Source organism: Falco biarmicus, chromosome 6 (assembly GCF_023638135.1).
Source record: "Falco biarmicus isolate bFalBia1 chromosome 6, bFalBia1.pri, whole genome shotgun sequence".
NCBI classification, from domain to species: domain Eukaryota; kingdom Metazoa; phylum Chordata; class Aves; order Falconiformes; family Falconidae; genus Falco; species Falco biarmicus.
Genome location: NC_079293.1, coordinates 86,668,880 through 86,694,118, shown reverse-complemented (window position 1 = coordinate 86,694,118; position 25,239 = coordinate 86,668,880). Strand labels below are relative to the sequence as shown.

Genomic DNA, 25,239 nt, shown 5'->3' with positions numbered 1-25,239 from the left:
ATGAAGATGGCAAGTTGTACTTCTGCTGAGAATTCTGATGTCCAAAGGATAGTAAAGAATGATGTTGCATTTTCTAAAGTCTGTTAACTTTAAGTGCTGGATTTTTTTAAATAAGAATAATTCCTTGAGGTGGAAATGTTTGAGGTTGAGTTGTATGCTGTATGCAGTTCCCATTGCTATGTGGCATCTCAGTTCTGTGTGAAAAAAATCCAGCAGGTTCATATTTAACCTCCAAGACATCTACATGAGGAAAAAATAGATTTAGCCTACAAAATGCTACTAATTTCTCCTGACTTTAACTAAGCATCTAATCTAAGCCCATTTTTAGCTTCCCTCCATACCCCAAAAGGTAAGCAGTTCATTCATACTGTCTTGCAGTAGAAATCTATGAAAACTGGAATGAACAGAAGAGGTTAAAGGAATGCCTTCAAGTCGGTAGCCACAATTTAGATGGATAAAGTTGGGTGAGATAAATTATGCTGCTCTATGAACAACATATAAACACAAAATCAAAAATCACATGATTACATTTCTGTGCTAGCTGATAGGGATAGCAAGAATGCAGTTGCAACTGTGCAGGTTTCAGCACGCTAACATCCAGATTGTTGATAATTTTTTTTAATGCAGATCACTCCAAGCATTTGTCTCTGGCTGCCGCTGTAGACATGTCTTACAGCCAGTGTCATTGCTTCTTCACTTATTTGTGCTAAAACTGATTAAACTCAGATAGTGATTGCATCATACTATAATCACACAGTTTAGCTATGCACACAAAGTGTACCAAAGTGCTTTTAGGCAACTGTAGGTTGCATGATTACGCAAGGGCTTTTTCTAATATTTCAGGCCTCTGATGAACTATGAGTTAAAGAGGCAACTTATCTATGAAGAAATATTCTTTATTTCTCATTTACTGTAATATTTCACATCACAGCTATATAAAACGGGGAATCACTCTGACACCAGCAATGACTTTAAAATTCATGGTCACTTGATCTTTTTAGCTATATACGGCAGCTTCATACAGCATAAGAATCGTCTCTAACCACTGCCGAAGTATACACAATTCATTTCCACATTTGCCTAGATCTGAGTCTACAATATGGCAAAGGCTGTATTTTCAAACGTATTGGGCTGCAGCCCAACCACAGGGACCCTCTTGAAGCTGAAGCTGTTGAAGTTGAGCGTCAACTTCAACTGATGCACACTGGTACACCCAGTGTGAGCAGACACAGCCCTAGACCACATGGAGAGGTCCACTGCTGTGTGGTCATACTTGCATTGCATATCATGAGACCAAAGGTGCCTCACTGGTCACTACTGATGAAAGGGCTTCCAAGTGAATCCCTGCTTGCTATGCACTGGTAGTTTTTTGTCCTCCTCTCCAACTGTGAGCACAGCCATGGAATAATGCAGGTGCATAGCTGTCATCAGGGATAAGAAAACATGGAGGCAAATGGTAGCGACTAGCTGGACCTGTAGATCTCAAATTTTGTTGCCTGGTTCTCAGTGTCAGCTTCGTTTTTGATTCTAAGTCATCACACTGTAATACTGGCCAGTCTCTTTTAGCAATGGGTCAAGCAGCCTGGCTGCTGAATTGACAAGGGAAGATAGCAAGTGCTAACACATCAGTGTAAACTGGTTAAATAAGGTTAAGGCGAACCTTTTGGCAGTACAGTTACTGCTGAATTAAATGGCACTAAACAATACTTTAAATTGACTTTGGCCCAAGTTGGAAAAAAAAAAAACCACCACCAGTGACTAAAGTAGAGAAAAAACCCATGTATTTCTAAAAGTCACTCACAGAGTATTTCCTGACTGTCAGTACTTTAAATTATTGCTACTGTAATGTCTTCAGTTCATTGTTTCTCTGACAGCTTTATATATTATTATTTGCTCCATTTTAAGATCAATCTCCACTCTAATTTGGAAATACGTGTCTTCCTAAAAGCTGAACTCTTGGCAACGTATTACCATTCCAGCACATAAAAGCCCCTTACATTAATTATAATTAAAGATGGGATTACATTGATGACAAACATTTTCAATGGAGAACAGTTTTTTTCCACAGTCATGAGCCAGAGTATTGTTCATGTTCTACATTTTCAGCCAAGGATTTCAGGGACATTTGTGCTTATAGAATCACTTTGTTATGAGTTGTCTTTCTCCTTTGGAGCTAGGATTTAATATTTTAGCCTAGCTAGGTTTTTGGAAGGCTTTTAATTATTACAAGGTCAAAAGCAACGCGTTTCAGTCTGAATCATTTTTATATTTGGCCGGTATTTGATAGTTCTCAAAGTTAGTAATAACATAATGCCAGTAAATATGTTATCCCTTTAATCAGTTTATTGCTTTGCTTGGTACTTACTTATTATTGCACCCTGAGTTTGGTAGGGAACATCACAAGTCCAGTTTCCAACTCAAGGACTCTCAAAATTAGGTCATCTCAGCAGCAGCCAAGCCATCTACATCTACATCAAAATGTCACGTGCAGTTCTTTAGCTGGTATTGCACTTCCATACATCCACCAGCTCTTTTATGAAAGAACGCTAAACAAGTTCCTGAACCTACTAGAAGTTTTGACATTCTTTTCATATCGTAGGAAAAACCACAACTGTATTTTAGGAATTTCATCAAATGTAAATGGTCCTCTATGTGAGTTGATCAAATCTGTTGCTAGAGCATATGTCTGTGGTTGATTTCCCTCACCAAGGTTTCTGAGAGATGCTTGAATATGACCAAGGACAGAATTTACACGACATTTTCACCTTTGATCTTCATGTTTGGTGTCAGCAATACCATTGAAGAACATGTGCTTAAATCGCAGAGGCATCATTACATGAAAAATAGTATTATTGACTGCTGTTTTGAATTAGCATGTAAAGGCTTCACGTAAGATCACTGTGCTTGGTGTTAGTACAAAGTATCACCCCTCCCTCAGGCAGCGTATATTTAGGACAGAGGAAATACAAAACTATATGTTAAAGAAGTGCCTTTTAAAATTGCTGAATTGTCAAGTTCCAGAAGTTTGTGTCCCAGTTTCCACAATATTTATTTATTTTCAGACATTTACATCCTCACTATGTTTTCCGAGTAAAATACAATATGAAATATTAGATCTGCAAATTAATTCAAAAGGTGAAGCCTGGGAAGGAAGGATTAAATAAAGTTGTTGAAAACAAGTCTGTTCATACAGCTAACTGGACCCAAATCCCATTGATCAAAGCAAAGAATAAAGTAGGAGCATCTGTATCTCTAGTCATGATTCTAAGGTACTTGCTAAGTACTAAGGTACTAAGGATGTGTTAAAAAAAAACAGGACTTTGTTCCTACAAAATTTTAGTTTACTCAACTTCCTATCAAAAGACCGAGTTTGCAATAGTTTATTTTAGAAGTGGACTGTTTGTTCCTCATCTTCTTTTTACTCTTTTGCCACTAGAACTGTCTTTGAAGCAAATTACAGAAGAAAGTTGAGCCAGAGCTCAGTCATGTTTCACCCACCTACCCTTTCAGCCCAACGTTAGTATAAATATATGTATATAATATAGTTAGTTAGTGCCTACGACAGCCAGTGGCAGTAATTAGCAGCCCACTGGGACACAGCGCTGATTCTTTCCATAGGTGCTTGGCTGAGTAACATTTCCTTCCTTCTGACAAGACATTTGGTAGTGACATAAAGCCTGGATCAGTTCCTGAAATCCAACAGTCCGTCTAACAATCTTCTGTTCCCTTTCACTGGATCTTACCCTCTTGGGATGTATTTCCAAACAGCCAAGGACAGAGGGCTTTTTATTTTATTCTTTTTTCCTAGTGGCAAAAAAAATGACACTAAAACCCAAGGCAACTACTTGTAACTCTCTTCATTAACAAAGGCATGATCTCATCAGCTTCTCAGCATTTCTTACATGACTTCTGAGGCTTCTTCCATCTTTCAACACTGTAAATTTTATATTTTTTTTTTGCATCAAAAGGCAGGGCGACAGACAATGACAAATGGGCTGTGATCATTTTTCCATGACAGCTTACCTCTCCCGGCTGCTTCAGGAGTATCTCAGTGTGCTCTGGTCACAACTTGGCAGCAGCCAGCTGGAGCTCACTTGGGCTGTCAAAGGTCAGAGAAGATACTGCTGGTCTTATGAAGAGACGTGAGCTCAGAGCTGTGCAGACTCCCTGCTTGTTCAGAAGGTCCGTAATGGGGAAGCCTGTATCGATTTGGTCTGACAGGTTGATATTTGGAGCCAGCATAGGATTGGAGTGTGGCACTCTCCCAGGAATGTGGCTTTCTGCTCAGCTGAGGGGAGCAGAATCTCGTTCCTTTCAGACCCGGCCATCTAAGGGGAAATGTAAATCTTCTGGCAGTTGTTTTAAGCAGAAACACTTTTTTTTTTTCCCCCTCTCATTGCTGCTTCAGGCTGCAGTGGCTACATTGACATTCCTGGTCCTGCTTGCCCAGCTTCCTTGGCACTGTCGTTACAGCTCAGTATTGCCGTTATGATTTCTTTTTTTCAGATGGTGTCATTCCTATAGCAGTCACTATTTGGTCTCTGCTGAATGATAAACAGAAATAAGAAAAGTCTTGCTTTGGCTTAGCAATCTAAAATAAACACAGAGAAGAGAGAATATGCTGAGGAAAAGCAATTTAAAACATAAGACTAGATCAGACAATTTTCCAAACACCTTTTCCTGCAGTGGTTTTGGGGAGACTAGTTCACAATTTGTTTCTAAATATATATTGAAACCAGTCGTTGCTTTACCTGATCTTGAATCTCTGAATCCTCTTTCACTGAGGTTGCTGTAAGGTTTTGTGTGTTTCAGCCTGACAAAGTGGTTTCTAATACCAGTAGTACCTAAGGGAATAAGCTTGATTTTTTGATGCCTTTTCTTGATTTGTTTATCAGTCACTTTCTTCTACTCTGCACAATGTTTGGTCTTTTTTAATCCCATAAATTAAGTAATTTACTTGAAATATGATAGATTTTAATTCAGATCCCATTTTAGTGAGAAAAAGGGACGACACAACTTTAAACTGTGGTTTTCTGGACTGACTGGGATTCAATTTTCTGGGTTCAAGTATCTCTCCTGTTGAAGGTCTCCCACTGTAAAACTTCCACTGTAAAACTGAAGACTGAATGCCTTGAATTGAAATATTGCTATAGTAAGCAATGCGCCTTATCAATTTCTTGGCATTAATTTCATTAGTAACACAACAATGCAGTAACTAAAGCTGTAGTTACAAATTTTGCACGTAAGCTTTATTTTTAGACATGAATAGACACTTTGTGTTGTATAAAAGGCTTGAGAAGACTGAATTTACTCCAGGCATGTGAGTTACACGAGAGGACTGTGTAATTCGTTGACCTGTTGCAGGGCGTCCTGTTATTTTCCACAGGATTGCTCAGCGAGTTGTATGAAAGCCATTGATTACACTGCAAACAGTGATTCCAACTGGGGAGCCTGGTAAAACAGTGTATCACAGTTCTGCCCAAGATTTATCTGACCACAATCATTAATAAAAATACGTTGCTGCATCATATTGCCTTGGAAAGGATAAGGCATGAATTTGTCATAGTCAGGTCTGACAAGCGTTGGATATAAAGTAAATTTTCTGCACTTCCTTTGACAATACCTAGACAACTAACTTTTTACTCTCAAAGTATTTCTAGTGTACAAGTTTACATTAGGTTCGCATCATTCCTGTGCACAAAAGGAGTCCTTCTGAGCTTTGAAAGCTTATGACATGATTCCAGCTACTGCTTAATGATATTTATATATATAGTTTGAATCTATAGACATTTGGTATAGGAGAGGTAGATACCGTGACGCTCAGTTACTAGTACATTGTATTTGGTTAATGAAGATGGGGATCCATGTGAAGTGAGCTGCTTCGCCCCTTCCCCAAACCCCCACCTGCAAAAGAAATTGTAAAAAGGACTTGAGAGGGCATGCTTTTCAGAAGGGTGACACTCATCCATCTGCCTGCGAAAAATATTTCAGGAGAACAGTATGTCTGTTTTTAAGTGATGAGTGAAGTAATTAGTGGAGGGTACTTATCAGGAGACAGAGAAATAGATCACTAGTAGTGTGAACTGTTTCATAAAACTGGAAATCCAATTTAGGTTATGCATCACCAAATTATGTTGTTCCAGCGTGTCCCATAAACGGCTGCTTCCACGTAAGTCAAGATGTCTAACTTCCAGTATGTGTTTTTTGATCTAGGCTGCCTCTCCTTGATCAGAATCACCTCAGCCGATCACCGTTGATCACTGAGGCACATAAAAACTTGAAACAACGGCAGTCAGCAGGAGGCAGCTGCGTGATAGCTATTCAAACAGTAAATAAAGGCCCGGAGACATATTCAAGAGTCTTATAATAATTTCCATGAAATTATAAGATTTTAGAGAATGTTCTTTTTGCTCTCTGGAATGTGGCCATTTTCCTTTTTTTTTTTTTTTCCTTTTTTTCCTTTTTTTTTTTTTTTTTTTTGTGATAATAAGTAAAATGTCCGTATTATTGAATCAGGATAACAGAGTAGTGGGAAAGTCCTGGAAACAGTTTGTTTCAAGCACTCACTTGCCTTATGGAGTTTTTCTAGCTGCTTCCCTGAAGACTGGAAGAACCTCCACTGGTTGAAATTGGTGTCAGTTAAAGGATAGTCAGTAATAATTCTCCGAAGTAGACATCCATGACATGACTAAAACACTGTACTACATCTTTTAAAAGTATTTGCGTACCTCTCCTTTGACTGTATGAAAGTAACATTCGCCTGGGAGATGATCAAATTTTTTGGCAAAATTCTAGAGAGGAAATTCCAAATCCTGTGCTCTCTTAAGAGCTGCAGTTGTACAAAATGGATTCAACCTTTTTTTATTCATGACTTTAAAACACTTGGAGACTGCTCAGTGTGGATTTGAGCATTGACATGGAATATTCAAGCAACAGGCTAGTGAGTTAGGCATTCAATTTTTATGAGTACTCCAGGAATTGCCACTTTCACTTTAGAACTCTGTCAAGTACTTTAAGGTATAGCGAACGTGTGTATGATCTTACCATGTTGCAAGTGCTTTTCTAAACCTTAAATTCCCTGTATTTCATACCCATTCATTCAGAAAACATATGCTGGAGTATATATTGTTAAATTGCATTGCATTATACATTTAAAAAATTACTATAGCTACCATTTTTTTCATGTGATATGTCATGCATTAAGATATTAAATCATTTTGATATTCGTGTTCAAAATAAATATCTAACTTCATGACACTATATCTTCAGTTAGAACCAATAATTCAATGGGCACAAATTGTTCCAATGAGTGAAGCATAAATTGAGTTTTGATACACAAATAACTACACCTCAGTGAAGTATTTACTCATTCACATAAATATTGATTTTAATTGGATTTATGCATGCATTTAAACTTAAGTATATATTTCAGTGCACTGGTGAATGTGGATTGGATTATGTGTTGTGAATACCTAAATATTATGAGGATTTTTGACCTACATATCTCTTATGAGCCACTAAATGTCCTCAGTGGCACTCTGTGTCTCCACGGGTTGCAGAATTAAGGAATAAAGCAGATTTGCCTTATAGCTGTCAGTTTGTTTGGTAAGATAGACCTAGAGATCGCCTGAACAAATGTGTAACGTCTAAGGCGGTCTGAAATACCAGCCTCACAGTTGCTAGGGATTAGGCTGAACAATATCCTACCTCAGGTAACTGAATTACCCACAGGGGTTTTTTTGACTGATGCTGGAAATTACAATGGAATTACAAACGTGCCAAGAATTTTTGGGTGGTCTGGCATAAGGCCTTAGTTGTCTGATGCTAAGATGTAAGTACTTTGCTTTGCTTTTCCTCCCTTCCTCCCATCCTCTGGCTTTTATGAGTTAATAGTGAATTTCTATTTATTGCTCTTCCCATGGTCCAATCAATTTTTATTTCAGCTTGTAACATATGCAGCTGGGCTGGGAATTTTGCAGTCAGCTCTAAGCTCCTGAAATTAGTAGGTTTATAAAGGCAGTGCTGTCACAGGCACAAAACTCAGTCCTGTGGCTCATGGAATAAACCACAACCTCCATCGTCCTGACTGGGAAGTAGGGTTTGGGGTCTTGGGCTTGCAGAATACTTATTGTCCCCAGGCACCCAAGCTGTGTGTGGCACAAGGGGGGTTGTAATGCAGTAGGGAGGAAGGGCAATGAAAAGAATTAGGATAGCCCTTGTGTAATTATGACTTCTTTTCCAACAAAAGGAGTAGTAGTATTTAAGGGACCTAGTTTTAGGAATAAATACGGGAAATGTTTTGGTCAGCAACCAGAATGACCAGCACTTAACTGAAATGGCTTCAGAATGTATCAAATGCACGTGCCTCTTGTTTGAAGGGTCTCCAGGTCCAGGCAAGATGCTATGGTGAAGGTAACTGCTTAGCACCGTGTATTATTTATATTTTGTCAGATCTCTTTAGATACTGTCTTACTTTCTTGCTAAGTAGCCTAGTATCCTTCTGTGCTGCTTTTTGAGAGAGGAAATACTGTCTGTAATGTTATTTGCCTAGGTTTTTATCACAAAGAGTGCATGCAAAATAGAAAAAAAACTTTAATAAATGCACTTGGTCTGTGAGCATTATTGGTCTTTAAAAAGTGTGTGATGTTTGAGACTAATGAGAGCTTTGAGTTATTTTGGTGTCTTCTCTCTTATTACAGGAATTTCTACATATACACTCTATATATACACTCTAAAGATTGTTCTGACAACACACTTACACATTAAATCACCATAATCATCAGTTATATATAATGCTTACCAAATAGTTGCAGACTGTGTCCATAATAACCCTGTTTCTACAGTACCCAGCATTTTCATGAATGAATTGGAAGTAACTACAAAATCGTTGCCAGTTAAATTCATGGGTGACAAAGACTGAGAGAACAATAAACATTTATGCAGATAGGTAAATAATAGAGAATCTGGAATCGCTTAGTAGATTAGACCTATTGAAATAAAATGTGCCGCCACTGCAAAGGTAGAACACGTTCCACATTTGAGATTGGGATCTACAGCTATGATTTATTTCACCAAATCTCAGACAGCTACAGTGGTAAAGGCTGGCATCTGAGCTAGTGACTCTAGACCTCCTTTGTGGATAAAATGGAGAAAAATTTAACACACATTCATCTGCCATGTTTTAGATGCCTGCTTGAGGATGATCCAAATTACACCCTGAGCGTGCTGCTTCTTCACTGTCAAATAGAAGAGTAGCCCAAATGTCTCCATTTGGTCATATGAATCTCAGCGTGGGTATCCGAACAGAAATGGAAAACATTGTGTTCTCCTCTGGCAAAGAAGCTGAATGTGACCCTTGAATCTATAAGCAGCGGAGTCAGTAGGAAGAGGGATGTCAGTTTGCTTCACTATAAAACACTTATGAGATTTCCTCTGTAACATACAATATACAGATGCAGTGATCTTTGAAAAGGCTGTTTAAAAATGTGTGTGTCTATAAAAATTGCAGAAGTTAATAGCTGAAGTGGGATTGCAGTGGGTAAGAGTGGAGTATGAGTCTAACAGAAATGCAATTACAATTTTTGGGGTGCAGAACTGTGAGCCTGGCAGCTGGGCAGGTTGAGAACTATTGGTCTCCTCTGTTACCTTATGCTTTAAGACCTAAATAAATATAAGATGTTATTGGGATAGACTTATCTTAGACCCATTTAATTTTATTGGACAGACTTCTTAAAATGGACTTGCTGATCTTAATTTTCTCTTTATTAAAATATCTCATTTTAATAAACTTTCCACAGTTGTCTCTGATGCCTCCTTTTAAATTTCTGAGTAAATATTGTGATGTTGTAACTAAGTTGAATAATGTTAAGGAGAGGCTATTCATACTGCCATGTGAAGGTCCTTGGTTTTTTGCACTAATTGTATGCTGGGTCTGGGGAAACCTTCATCTTGATTTGAAGGCCTGAGTAGAGCACTTAAGCGTGAATGGTGTGAACAACTGTTAAATTTTCCAATACCTGTACAATTTATAGTATTACTAGCCTGTAGTTGTTACCCACTTCCAGACAGCAGAGTCAGTAATCCATGAAGAGCTGATATCAGTTCTGTGAGGTAATGCAGCCTGCCTAATACTGAGCAATGTACCGCACAGCGCGATACAGCACCCAACTGCAATGTGTCTTATTTTACTTTCAGAACTCAAAAATAAAAAGTACAAATTCAATTTGTTCAGAAGTTGGGTTCGACCCCCCTCCCAACAGCCTCACAGGGAACATAACGTTTGTTTTGTCTGCAGACAGAGTAGCTTTGAAATTGCCATGTGCCACCCTGTCCAGAGCTGTATGACACGAGACACAAGGTCTTCTCTTCGTCGTGACAGCTCAGCATCTGGTGAGGATGACCTTGTGTGGCTTGGGAAGGATAGCTGAACTGGCATATACAGAGCTGGCATTATTTTTCATTGGGCAGGGCAGGGGAGCTTTCTAAACTTCAGAAATCACATATAAACCTTGAATCATGACAGGGCTCTTTGCGCTGATCGTTTCACACACTCGTCGTTCTTAACAAAGTACATTCACAAGAGGGAAGGTGAGTGAAAACCTCAGCTGAAGCTGTAGGCTTCTATAAGCCGCAGCCCTCATAATAAGGGATGAGGGGTCTTTGTTTCTGAGTTTAAATTGCATCCAGTACACAAATATAAATCCAGCCCAGACTTCAGTGTGGAGCCAACCTCTAGTACCACAGTTCGCTTCACAGCAGCCAGTGCTTCCCAGGGAGCATACGCTTCTCTTCAGCTACACAGTCCTCTATGACAAACTGCTGTCCCGTCACAAAACTGTGGCTTCAAAGTTGAGCACAAATGATGTATGACAATGAGAAAAACGTCACATGTTTTATAAGAGATGACCTCAGATATTTTGGGAAACCAGTCAAGTGTGCTTTCTCTTGCTGTGCCGGTAGCTGCAGGCACCTGTGACTGCCCAGCAGGTTCTTGTACCCTGTTTGCTCTAAAGCACTCAAAAGTCACAAAATCAGTTTAGCTGCAGTGTAGCGCTGTCCATATCACATTTCCTTACTGCATTTTTCTTTACCTTTACTCGAAGTGAGGCTTCAGGAGATCTGCGGTATCTTCTACTCATGTAATGCTTTCTTTTTGCTGCCAAGTATAAAACAATGAGTTACTGAGTTTACTAGAAACACACATTCAGTAGTTCCTGCACTTCTAAATAGGATCAGAAATAGAAAATTGTTATTTATGCTTTCAGGGCATAATGTAACAGAAATCTGATTTAAAATGTCATGCCCTAATTTAAAGGTGTCTGAACTCTTCTGACACCTTCTTCAAACAAAACCCAAGGAAACCTCTTTCGATTTGAACCTATCAGGCTGGTCAGAATTGTTCTGTCAGATGCACAGCTGTAGTTGCCACTTACATTTTTAGAAGTTCAGCAAATCATAAGTCATGGTCAGCAATTTATATGAAATGTTCAGATTTTTGATGTATCCGTAGCTTTTAAAGTGTTAAAATATTACAGCCAAGAAAACTCCTTGTTCAAAGATGTTTTTAAAGCCTCCACAAAAAAGAGAACAAGAACAGAATCAGATGCTGCTGTCTCATAGGATTATCATTATGTAGTCATAGATTTTGTGTCCAAGAAGGAACTGTTATGATTATTTAGTGGGATTTTTGTCTCTTGCAAAATTATCATACCCAATAATATTTCATATTAAACCCTGAATTTCTGGCTGAACTACGGTCTATAAGCTTTTACCATTGTAAAAATGACATTTGCTTGTGTTTACATGACACTATTGTATTCCATTTGTGTATTTAGAAGAGAAGATACTGGTCATGGAAAACTTTAGACCTTGTTTTTTACTCCTCTCAGAGCATCCTGGCACGCCCATACCCCCTACAAAGCTTTGCTTGTTTCTGCCTATGTGGGACTGGATACCTAAACACTGGAGAAAAGCACATAATGAGGATGCCCTTGGATCTGCCTGGTGTAGGAGGAAGGCTGGGAAGAAGAAAAAGAGGTGTAGGAGTGCTTCACAGTTCCTCTCCACAGCAAATCTCTGGCTTGTTTCTCTACCTCCATCTGTAAGAAGGAGAAAGTTGAACTTTGTAGAGAGGACAGAAAATCCATCTCCTATTTCCATCCTTTCGCCTAAGTATGAAAAGAGGAATTGCCCTTAATCAACCTTTTCAATGTTCAGGAGATTTTCGGAGGTGCAGTGCATTACAGATGAGCAGCGTTGGGGCTGTGGGAGTGTGTTTGGGCAGAGGGCAGTGATGCTGCTGGTTGGCGTATGCTTGTTTTGGTGAGAGTGGTATCTTCTCTCAGAGGTTATGCCTGTCTGGGAATCTTTTAACATCCAGGATTTTAAAAGTTGGGGTAGCAACACTGGCTGCTAACTTTGTGTGTAAAAGCAGTGGTGCTTGAAATGAGTAGGTAAGGAGTGCTTTTAGGAAGTGTAAGAAACAAGAGCAGACAGGGAAAGAAATGTAGTATAAAGCAACAAGAAGGGAAGAGAAAGATCTATCTGTCCTTTGAAGATTATACTCCTTTCAAAGGAGAGTTCAGTTAAGGATGGGGTGTGTTCAGGACAGTAGAACAGCAGAAGAGATAGGGAGAGAACTTCCTACAAACAACGTGGGAGCAAAGGAATAAGAGGGAATGGAACAGGTGAACATTTTCAAATGCTTATCTCTGTGGTGGCTGATGTCTGTAATTGTTTCAGGAGACGATGCTTTTATAGTAAATCTTTGTATCACTTAAAGCCAGAACAGCAGAACATTTTACATTTGATCACTAAGCAAACAGATGATAATCCTCACCAGATACCCTCTGGTTTTCTTATTTCCCTCTCTTCTGTTATAAGTGGTTATAACGTCATTTTTACAAGTGTCACTAATGGAACCTAAACTGTGGAAAACTGTAATATTTAAAGCAAATATTGACAATTAGTGGTATGTTGTGTACCACAAACTATTTTTATGAGCATTTACAGGATGCACCGGGCAAAGCTGATAGTGTCTGTTCTCAGGCTCTTGAAATATAGATTGCAATGAGTGCCTTTGAAAGTCTGGAAAGTCATTAGATATAAAAGCTGGAAGTATTCTGAAAGAAAAACAACAACTAACGTTCTTCTGATCTACAAGCTATAGAAATTACGGTGTTCAAGCAAATAGTAAAGAAAATAATCTTGTTCTTGAATCTTTTATATAGCAAAATTATTGTGAAATTTATGGAGGAAAGATGGTTTTTATGGCAGGAAAATTGTGCTTCACAGAATATTTTGCATTTGCACATTTCAAGAGCAGAATTTCATCTGGTTGAATTATGTAGGTGAGCCTTCATGGTTTGTACACCCGAACTAAGTTCAAGAAGATGTGAAGGTAAACAGTGTCCTTCTTTTGCGAAGTGTCAGGTGTGAAGAGTTTAGTTTATAGCTTGTTTTACTAGAAGAGCTAGAAAATTGTTCTGTCTAAAGGATTAGAAGCACAGGTCTAAGCAGCCAGGGGTAAGTAGTCCAAGAGGTAGGCAGTCCATGGAGATTTCTAGAAAGCTTCAATGTTAAGAAGATGAATCTCCAGGTGTGTTTTATCAAGAAAGCTGTAGCAGCACCTGCCATGGTATTGGAAGAAAACAGAGAGAGAATTGATATGGTACTGTTGCATGTTAACTTACCTTTTAACGAACAACTTTCCCCTGCGCATGCTTGGAGTAATTGGAAATTAGGTGCTGGAACCATCTGGCATCTGGAATAATTGCTCAAAATAAATCACAGGGTCAATTTTCTCTTTCTTGCGCCCTAGATTGTGGGTTCAGCAAGCACATCCAGTGACGCTTCTGCCGCCGGTGGGTTGCACCTGTGTTACTAAGAGTGTTGCAAGCTTGTGTTCTTGACATGGGAAAGCACGGCTTGCAGCTGTCTTTTCTACCATCCCCATGAGCCTTCAACACATCCACTCTCAGTTTTCTCCAGCACGTCTCTATGTGTGAAAGCTGATTTGTAAAGCGTGCCAGTTTCAGCCATCGCGACGTTGTAATGCATTTTTGTGGCTAGGTTCTCTAGTCTAATTATTATTTAGTCCGAGACACAAATATTTTTTTGTTCTGAAGAACAAACTCTTATGTTTAGTTTCAACGTTAGAAATAAGGAAGATAATTAGGCCCAAGCTGCTAACTCTTCATTTTCAAAAGCCTCTTCCTTTTCTTCAGCGAGGGTTCTCCTTTTCCACACACAAAAAAGCCTGTCTTCCTTTATTGTTGGCAGCTCTGCACACCTGGAGGTTTGACTGGGAACATGTTCTGAAAAGGGATGCTTTGAATGAGTGTTACTCTGTGGAAAGCTAAATCTCCCATAGCTGTTACTGCCATGCTCTTAGATTAAATTAAACAGTTCAGCATAACTAGTAATCACTTCAATTATTTCCATAATTCAAACGCCAAGGCAGCTTTGTATTTTTAGCTGGCTGAGTCATATCACATGGCCGTGACTTTCAAGGCATTGTCCAAGGGAGAGAAACAACTTACTTGGAAAAAGCTTATTGGGCTGGAAGGCTGAAGTGTTGCCAGTGGTGACAAGGAGGGCTTGTTTTGCAGAGTTGTTTTGCAGTCGCTGCCTGGCTGCTGGTTTGGAAGAGGCCTCCCTGACGTGAACAGGAGTGTTTAGGAAAGGACAGGACTTCTTTAGTGGGTAGAAATCAGGTGAAGAACAGTACAGGTGTAAAAGGCCCAGCTAGCCAGGTGTTTGCTTGTTCCTGTGTGGGCCAATCCCCAAAATGCCTCACCTTGAGAACACAGAAAGCGTTGAAACCTGTGACTTAAATCCCTCCATCCTAAAGTCTCTTACAAAAGGGATAAGGAGCGTGATTCTGGAGAGGGCTGGGAGATTACTGGGCCAACAGACACTCCCTGGTATGTCCCTCAGACACTACCTGAGTCTGAAGCCAGTGTTGACTTAGCCCTATGTGCTAGTGTAAAGGGTAGATGCAATCCCTACCTTGCACTGCTTTGTGGTGTTAATGAAATGCTAGAAGACAATGAGACTCAAAAGACTGCACAGGAGAAAGATTAATCCCATGTCAATGAATACCTTAACCCGATTCATCCATCGGTCCCTCTGTGTTTAAAGTTAGCCCTAATGATGCATCAGTCATTGGCCTGCAACTTGGTGTATGGTTGTTTTTGTTCTTTCACCTATAAATCTGTCCCAATTCCCACATTTCTGAGGTTTTAATTGTAAGGCTTACAACATGTTACAGAAATACTGAGAATTATACTTGGGCTGGTGGGAAAAGATAGGGAAAAAAATTCTTAAGAGAATTGTTCTTTTTTGGTAGCTCCTTAAACCTAAAGTTTCACAGACATCATTATTAGTATCTTACAGGCCAGATATTTTTTTAGCTTAATCACTGAGCAGGGCTTGATCAGTCTCTAAAAGATGTTTTAGAGACAGATTGTATCAGGTTCTCAGGCTAAGTTGGGAAACAGATGTAGTCCCATAAAAACTGGTGGAGGTTACATTGGAGCTAACGGATTCAGCGTAAGTCTGTCACTAAGCTGTTAGAGGGCTAGGTATGCACATTAATTGTGCTGGTAACATTGATACAGTATGAGCTTCTTTGTCTTAACATTCACCTTATGCCTTCCTGTGGCAAATTCAGCTATCCACAGAGTGATTTCCAGGGGATCTTTGTGATAACAGAACCGATTGTGGGGGAAGGACACATGATATGCAGCAGGGCCGGGCTGCCCTCCCTGTATAAGGCCCTCACGGAATGGTGGGGCAGCTGAGACCAATCTGGATTTATTCTTGATTTAATCAGCCCAGGAATACAGAGGTCTGCTCTTGCATGGAGCAGGAGCAAATGGAAAGACAAAACTGCATATGAAATGTGAAAGTGAGGGCTGATTCTTACTGTAAGGTTTTTTTGGGTCTGAATTTATGGTAAATAAGGAGCAGTAAAAGAAGAAAATTATGGAGTTCTAGACAGATACAGGTTACAGGCTTTTAAACAGAGGTACTCCTGCGATGCCCAGTGAGCATCTGTTGGTTACTAAGTGCTTGGTTAGGTTTTCACACACCTTCCCTGTTCATCTCCAGACCTCCAGCCCTCCTGAAGGCTGATTTTTTTATTATTTTTTAATTTTTTTAACTGTATTTATAATACTCCTGCAAGAATTTGTACTTACAAAATTCTTTTGTGAGGGCCTTTTATAAGGAGGGAGAGGTAATGAACTGCAGTGTCTTAAAGGCCAGATTTTTAAAGGTATTTAAGTGCTTATGGCGATGGAAATTGAATATCTAGATGCTTTTGGAAATCCTTCAGGATGCTTAACCATGTCTGTGGATGCTTTAATAAATTTGTTCCAAGTGGTTTGCCTAAGGTGCAGTTACTAACTGCTAGAGAGTTGAAAAGGGAAACTTTCTGTTACTGCTCTAGCCATTAATCATTTTTGCCTTCTTTATGACAAAGCAATGGGAAAATATAGCTGTTTATGGAATCAGATGGAGTAGGGAAGAAATAGCAATGAGTTAAAAAACAAAACTGAAGTTCAGATTTTTCTGACTACTAGACTTCTCCTGCAAGCTCATGCTGGTAACTGTAATAGATGAAGGTAGCCTCCCACTGTTTATAAAGTCTATAATCACCACATGGTTAATCAAAATTATTTGCTAAATCCTTTCTGCACTGTGGTTGAGGCTCTATGAAGTATTAGGTAGCAGGTTTTTGAGAGAATTTGATCTGCTTAATGCATTTTAATATTAAAAATCACATGCTATTATTTTTCTTTTCTGGTTGATCATAGTTCTTGTGGCAAACATAATGTCTGGTTTGAGTATTTATTGTTTCCAAGTGTGCATTCATTTTTCTTGAAATCATCTCATTTGCTTACAAACACAGGATGAGTACTAATGCCAGGTGAAATGATTTTTTTGTGCATTTAAAAAAACCCGGTGACACAATCCCCACAAGTAGCTTTCATCAATGTAATTTTTTTAGTGTTTTTCAGCCCTACTGCGTATTCTCAGTTTACTGTTTTTCTCATCAAATGCTTTTGTTTCCGTTAACCAGGATGCTGAGAAATTGGCCGGTGACCAGCGTGCCTGGAAAGAAGTCAGAGATGCTGTAAATGAAGTAAAATATCCAAAATCAAAAGAAGGTATCCTTTCAGTGGCAGGCTGCAGTATGTCATTCGGTTGCAAAAAAAATCTGGAGAGACCCTTGCTATGCAGTTCATCTGTTGAGATTTGTTTCGTAAAGATTTATGTTTTTATGTGGTTTTAAAATGTATTTTTCATTCATTTGATGTTAAAAATGTGTAATATTCTTAATTGTGTTAATAATAATAGAGTCTCTGATTGCTTGGCCTGGAACTGCTTTGTGGCAGGCGTAACAGGTACCTGGGATGTGAAGGGGTATTTTGGCTCAGGTTTAGACTTCTGCCGTCACAGCCCATCACTTCAGATAAATCCACTTCTAAATGAAATAAAGCTTAATCTGAATGTTGTTAAATTCCTTATCCCATTAGTCCCATTGTGAACATTTCCAGGTTCTCATTCTTCACACAGCAGTGACAATAACAAGAATATAATCAGTCAGGTTCACTGCAAACATTACAGAATCATTATAATATGTTATAATAATAATATATAATAATAATTGATAATTAAGCAAATTGAATGAGATGATCTTGCACTAATAAACAGAACTGGAGCCTGACGGCCATCATGCAGATATTCAATCTAATTAAAACAATTAGTATACAGCAAAAGCCAAGAAAAGATGAGTAGAAGAGAGGTGCAGATTTTCTCTAGAAGGCTGAATATATTGATCCCTCTCATCTTAGTCTGTTCAGTGGGATTTCACTGACTGCAAACCTGGCCTATTGTAGCAAGATGCCTTACCATTTTCAGAAACATGGCCTTTCTCTGGAGCTAGAGAGAATTAAATCTTCCAGTTTTACTTTTCAGCAGCATAAGAAACATGTTTGCATAGTGATATTCCAGACTGGAAACAAATGATCACAATTTTTATTGTAACAAAAAAAAAAAAAACCCACACCCTAACTGGGTTTGTTTCTTTCTAATCCAGAGAGATTAATTTGTTAGCAAAAGGGAAACACTCATCTCGTCTAACTTTAATTTTCATATAGTTTCTAGTCTGCTTTAAGTCCCTCTGTAATCACTGGATTGAGAAAGACAATGCTGAAATACATCTTCAGGCATCCAGTTGTACTTCAGGGCCCGGGTTTTAACCTGAAAGTTAAGTTATAGATATGCAACGTGCAGTTGCAATCATTTTTATACCAAAAGAATGGAGCCCAAACACTGGTCCTATTTAACGTTCCTATGCTTAATTTCAGGAGAAATTGCACCTCCTGAATTTTGCTAGTGGCTTTAATTAAGATGGCTGATTTAACTGATACTTAAAAATGAGTCAAACACGTTGTAGTAAAAAGGTATCAGGGCTGCTTGAAAAAAATAAGTCCTTGTTGTCTGTGCGGCTTTTGTTCTCAGGAACGGGGCTATTTGGGATGTGTCATCTTTGCCACAGCACCAGTGCTAATTGGCATGCGGTGCTAAGTGCAGTACCTGACGAGGGAGCCTGGTATTTGTCTGCTTGCCAAGAACAAATAGAAAATCTTGCTTGCTGACTGAAGCACGCCATCATTAGTTTCTGCAAATGTGTGTGTGTTGTTTTTGGGGTTTTTTTTAGCAAATTAACTAACAGTTCCTACAGTTGAGAAAGTTAGTGCCTTCCAAAATCTGATGATAGCTGGTGCAGTGTTGTAATGCTAAAGCTGCAGTTAGAGAACCTAAAGCAATAGGTGTCAGTGAACTGTCTTAGGCCCAAATTGCAGTTTAGGCAGACAAACTGAGATGCTAAAGCCCAGTGCAAGGGGATTATGGTGGAGAAAGGGATTCCTCTACATCTCAGGCCACACAGTAGCAGAGCTCCTGGAGGAGCTAGTCTTCGGCAGATACAGACAGCCATCTTCTCTTTAGTCCTGTTGCACTGATAGAGGGTTTTCTAATTTGCAATTTATATACCTGAAAATTGGGTCCCATCAGGTTTTGCAATATAGCACAGTTGCTGTTAGATGCTACTGAGGGAACAAAGCAGTATAATGAGAAATAAAAGCAGACAGGCTAATACTATGCATCAGCTAAAATGGTAATCTTTCAAGAATGTCAGTGCTTTGTACTTTCTACAAAAATTGTATCAAGTGGAAATAATATCCCTCATTCTTCTGTTTGTCTGTCCTTAATCAGTTGTAAAGAATACATGGATGTTTGCCAGAGATACAAAGGTTAAGGTGCAATTTTATAATAACACATTCCTTCCCTTATATGGGTCTTTCAATCCAAGGGCATGAGAGCAATTCACAAATAATTAGTTTAGCCTTGTAACAACCATGTTATAAATCCTGGCCCAGCCATGAGTGGTCACATACTTAAATTTAAGTATGTAAATATTCCCATGTTCAAGAAGGACTCGTTACTTCATCACAGGGTAATCATTGTACACTGAAATCCATTGCTGGAGTGGGGGGAATAGTATTTTCAGTTATGTCATGAAGGTAACTGCTGAACTTCCTTGAGCTGATTGTGTGGAAAAGGCTGTGATGCAAACAATGCTATTACTTCTCATACTATAAGTCTATTTTGTTGTTATTATTATTTCATTTGTTCTTACTGGTGTATATGGTATCTTTTTGGTGTTTAGACTACTTGCATTCTGGGACTCCTATAAAGTCCCAGATGACAGTACTCACTTAAAATCTGGGAGTATTGGTATTCAGCTTAGGTGTGGTCAGAGCGAGAAGAATCTGCTCTACAGAGAAGTCAGATCAGTGTGGAATGTAATGAAAATAAGTGATTTGTGGTTAGGAATATCCAACTAAAGTGAATGCAGGGTCCAGCTTACTTTTCCTCTCTCCCAAACACACAAAATATCTTCTTGTAGCAATGGAGGTACACATTTTCTTTACTGCCAGGATCCTTAAACCCAAACTGCAGTCAGATAGCAGAACTACAATGCTTTTCTTCCTCATGCATGACACATGCAGCTGTACTTGAAAAAAATAAAACAATGCTCTTTACAACTGTTTCAGGGAGATAGAAGATTAATTCATTTCAAGAAAAGGTTCTAATTTCATGAGAATTCTAAACAAAATCTTGGGCAGCTTAAAAGTGTGTCTCATTGTTTTAATATATAAAAAATACATTTTTTTCTTTTTTTAGCTGCTGAGGCATTTTGTTAAGACTCTTTTCCATGGGTCCTTGCCCTTGGATGTAAGATTTGGAGGCGTATCTTAAGTAAGTAATAATGTTTCAGCAGCTAAATAAAAAGTATTTGAATTTTAATTTGTATCCTTCCATTTTGTCATCTTTCTTTTACTCTTTATTGCTGAAGTACTGCCTTCTTTAGAAATTGTTTTTCTAAATGTAAACGAAGCATAGTTACCTAAGCTACCACTCCTGAGTTCAAGTATGTTTTCAGGAATTGAGTCTGGAATGGTGGCAGCTTTTTTATCTTAATGCCCTGTAGCTCTTACTCCTTGATAACAACATTTAGAACTTGTATTTTTGTTTGATTAGAGATATTTCTTTAACTAAGGCTAATAACAGACTGGGAGCAGGTTCTGGCAAGATGCCAGAATCTCTTGAGCGGCAATGTGGGTCGTCTTCCAGACACAAATATTTATCAGCTGAAAATGCTTGACTGTGCCATGGATGCCTGTATTAACCTTGAATCGTGGGAAGAAGCTTTGTATTACGGCCACAGGACTCTGGAACCGTACAGGTAAGAGATGTAATTGGTTTAACTGTTTCCAAAGATGGGGGGGACAAGGGGCTGTCTCATTAAAAGCAAAGATCGTTGTGTTTCCTCTAGCTGCTTCTTACTGGTTTTATTTGTTGCTGCACATCTTGCCTTGCTTTCCAGGTTAATGGATGAGGTAGAATTCCCTTTCTGCTTCTGCAGTCAGACTGAGAGCAAATCAAATGATGAAAGGAACTGTAATAATCACTGAGTATTATTAGCCTCTCACGGTTCCCTGTGTCCAGATGCTGCCCTGTTCCGGATCAGAAGCTGACTTTCTGCTTCAGGTTCCATTGCAATGGGGGCTTCTGTATTTTATGCTGAGTTAGGTCAAGCTTGAAGGACAGGTAGCTGGTTGAAATAATGTATATTCTCTGTATATTCTATACATAGAGTTTACAGAAGGATCTGCTTTTTGCAAGAGTGTTTTTTTTATTCTAACTGGACTGAAAGAGCCCCTGGTCCTTATTTTGGGAAGAGGCTGAGCTGGTGGAGCACTTGTTGTTCTTCTCTCCTGGACAGTACTTGTTGCTATGCAATGTGCTGGGAGTTTCCGAGTCTGATGGCCTGTTATCAATCAGGAAGGATGCTCTAGGAGATCCTACTTTGTGTGGTAGGTCTTGAAGTTGATTGGAGCCTGGAGCTGTAATGCGACTTTGGTCATCTTGTGGAGAAAGGGTGGGTGCTGTCTGCTTTGGGCTGTGTTCTGAAAGCGCCAAGACTTAAAGGTTTGGGTTTGGGATATTTGCATTGTATTGTTTATAACTAAATGTAAACCTGTGCTGAATGTCCAGATCTAATGTCATGCACATGTGAATGTTCATTCTTTGTAAGGTGTTTTTTAGAGCATCCATTCCTTCTCTGTTGGTTCTTCTACACCATGTGATGTTCCAGTTCACAGTGTGACATTAAGAAGTGTGAGGGGCATGCTAGTGCTGAATGGGATGTGCTGCTGTGAACATGAACATCTCAAGGTTTGCACGTCTTCCCTAATCAAACCAGGATGGCATCAGCATTCCGCATTTTGCCTGAGGAAATTTCACCTGGCAGCCTGTTTCTGAATAAAACCCTGGGCTTTACTTGAAAAACAACACAGCATTTCAGAGCTTTCACTATGAAGTGATTAGCGAGAAATCTGCATAGGCTGTGGTACTTCAGAGCTGTAGAAAAGCTCGGGGTTCATAATGACTATTGCTTATGAAGGAGGGCGTGAGTGCCTACAAATTCCACATTTCTTTGGAGTGAAATTCACGTCATGTGTGTCCCACTTAACCTTTCAAATGGGGCTTATGTCGTACTGCAGCAGTACATGCTTCCTGGCAGCCTGCTACCATGTGCCATGCTCCAGGTGAACAGAGCAGTCTGCCTGCTTAAATATCCCCTTATTACATACTAATAACCCCCACACACACTTGCTTTTCATTTTATAACTTGTTAACTCAGTTCTTCACAACTGAAAACAGGATTTTTCTGCATACACTTTTGAGAGCAGGGATTACAGTAAGACCAAGTACAATTTTACCAGATAATTCAATAAAGCTTTCTCGGTGTTGCTTACTGAAGTGTACTGTAGTTTTCAAGCTGTTTAACGCAGGAGTTTGGAGATGAAGGAAAGGGTCCAACTGTGCATCCAATTAGTATCTCTTAAGGAATACTATTTGCATAAGATATTTGACCTTTTTTTCCACCTTGAAGAGCTTTTCCTTGTTCTCTCCTCATCCAAAAGCATTATTTAAGAGAGATTTTCAGTTGTTGGTTTTTTGGGTTTTTTTTCTTTATACCTTCAAGTCACCACTGCAAGCTTTGGCACACCTGAAACAAAATCCTCAGTTTCTCATTACAGCAAATTGTGCCCTGAGCAGCGGGAGAGCAAATCCTAGGAAATCTTTTGGGATGCATTGAATTTCTCCTGTTGAATCAATCTACTGCTTGGCTGCTCCTGCAGTTCCATTATAGCTATCTATTTTCCTTTCCTCAGCTCTGGAAAAAGTATTCATACAGCTCTCCACAGGGAATCACCTGAGAATTCAAGCAGTCCATATGAATAGGAAATCATTGTTACAACTTTAAAGGCTCTGGAGATTTGGTCAAAAACAATTTTAATTTCAGGTAATGTGTTTATTGTGCATTTTCCATTTCTTTAGCAGCAGGATTAATTTTCACTGCTGTGTGACACTTTGTGTCGTAACGTATACTTTCATTATGATGGCTGCTGGCTTTCTCAGAACCATCCACTTCGTGTAACTGGCAGAGACAGATGCTTAAACTACATAAAACTGATCTGTCATACTGAATACCAACCTCTGCATTTTAGGTAGTGACAATAACCTGGAAGGAACATTGTTTAGGACCTCTCAAATATTTTTTAGACCTTCCAAAAAATAGGGAGACGGCAGCTGTCGAGATGAAAAGCTGCCTTCTCCTTTTGTGCTGAACCTCAACTGTCCGTTATTTAGTAAAACCTGCAACGTGTACTTTCACTGAACATCCTAAGCCAAAATGTACCTACCCGGCTTTTGTTGTAATTGTCGCAGTAATTGCCTGTCTGTCCAGGAGCCTTAACAAAAGTTAAGACATTTGCCTAAGTGAAAGCTGCCCCACGTCACAGTCAGCCCTCGGCAGCTTGCAAAAATAAACTTCCTTTCAAAAATCCTCATGAGCCTTAACCACAGAAAAACAGAATATCAGCAAGAGGTGTTACATGGGGTTGTCATGGCTCAGTTAGCACATTCACACTCCGGGCTGACTGCTGCTCCTGCAGGATCAGGTTCAGAGATGCTGAGTAAGGCAGGCTTCCTTTGGGTTACCTCTGAGGAGGGACCCCAGCATTTAGCCCTTCGGCTGCAGAGAAAGGAGATATGTTCTGGGGATTGGATTTGGGGTATTTCCCCCCCTTGTCTCAAGTATTCATGCTTACACAGCAGACTAAGAGTGGAAGTATGCTTCCATTATAAAACTCTGCTAGATGTCCTCAGCTACTGCGACAAGAGTAGTAAGAGGAAAAGAAGTAGCTAAGTGACACCATGTACCTACTGAATTTAGGGAGCAGGGGGACTTGGTAAAGCCGCATCGCCTCCTGTGGCATTGGGTCTGGTGAGATTCTGATATGGCGAGAACAAGCATGTTCCTCTGTTTCTGTTCTGCACTGCTCATAATCTCCTGCTGGACTTAAAGCTACTGTATAAGTCCCACTGATTTTCTGATGGGCTGTTTTAATTAACAACCCTCCATCTCCAGTGCTGCAGTATTAGGTGTTAGTGGAGGGCTCCAACGTTAACAAGAGGAAATTCCTTCATTTCATCCCACACAGGAGCGTGGGGCAGAAGCGCTGTGCTGTCTCCCCAGCAGCCTTGCACATCCTTCTGTTGTTGCCCTCCCTCCACCGAGTCAGCACTGGTACAGGGCTTGTGCTGATGTGGCTGTTCTGGTCTGGAGTGGGAGGAAGCTGGTTAGGTGCTAGCAACCCATGTTCGTGTTAGACGGGCATCATTTGTCTGCTCTTCTCACTCCTGTTCTCTAACCCTGCGAGTGGTGTTTTGCAGTATCCCATTACTTCACCTTTCCTCAGTGACTGAAGTCTTTTAGGGAAGAGGGAAAACAATCCCAGCCAACGCAACTTTGGATTGCTGTGCGAAGGGCTGGGCTTAATAAGTGTGGCTGGGGTGTGCTTCTTGTTGAGTGTTTTCTGAGAACGTAGTTGAATTTTCATTGTGTGAACAAAATGTCAGCCAGGATTTTTTTTTTTTGTTTAGAATTCTAATTCAATAGATATGATGGACTGCAGTTTTCTAAGTATGTGCACTTCAATCGAAAGGCAGATGAAAAATTGATGGTTGCTATAGTATCTTTTCCATGAGTCGTGGTCTTGTAAAAAAGCCAAAAATATCTGTTAGAACCTAATATTCTTGGAAGAGCCTCTTAACCTATTTTCTTTTGTTCAAAAAGGCTCTCCAATAGAGTCAGGTTTTGTTTTGGTCTGATTTTTCCCCCCTTTCCACTGTGTTTTACCAAAAAATCCTGCTCTTACAGGTGCGTGTTTTGTAACACAATATATGCAATGACTGGAAATAAATTAGGTGTTGGTTTGTTTTTTTTTTTCTTTAGCTATGATCAACTGTCTATGGTTCTTTACTGAGTTCGGCTGAGTCCTGAATACTAATTCTGAGGCACTTTGAAAACTCCAGAGTGGTCTGCAGTGAGGAACAGGACCACTGGGGGATGCTGGTGCTTCAGGGTTAAAGTGTGGCTCCAGCGCCAGTCGGCGTGGGGGAGGTCGCCCGGAGGCTTGTGTGAGGCTGGCAGGTTTCGGAACCTACGGCTAGTAGTAATTCAGTGACCGAAGTTCAGTGTCTTAATCATAAAACATGAGTAGTAAACATAAATCTTACCTCTGGGATCAC

General features: G+C 39.6%; 1 protein-coding gene across 4 annotated transcripts in view; it reads left to right on the top strand.

Moving 5' to 3' along the window:
- Positions 1-25,239, top strand: part of SMYD3 (SET and MYND domain containing 3) — a 420,179-nt gene that overhangs the window by 348,773 nt on the left and 46,167 nt on the right. For all 4 annotated transcript variants that reach the window (XM_056344176.1, XM_056344178.1, XM_056344179.1 and 1 more), the window contains 2 exons: positions 17,087-17,174; positions 20,647-20,821. In XM_056344176.1, coding sequence (XP_056200151.1) covers positions 17,087-17,174; positions 20,647-20,821 — 263 coding nt within the window. The remainder of the gene's footprint in view (positions 1-17,086; positions 17,175-20,646; positions 20,822-25,239) is intronic.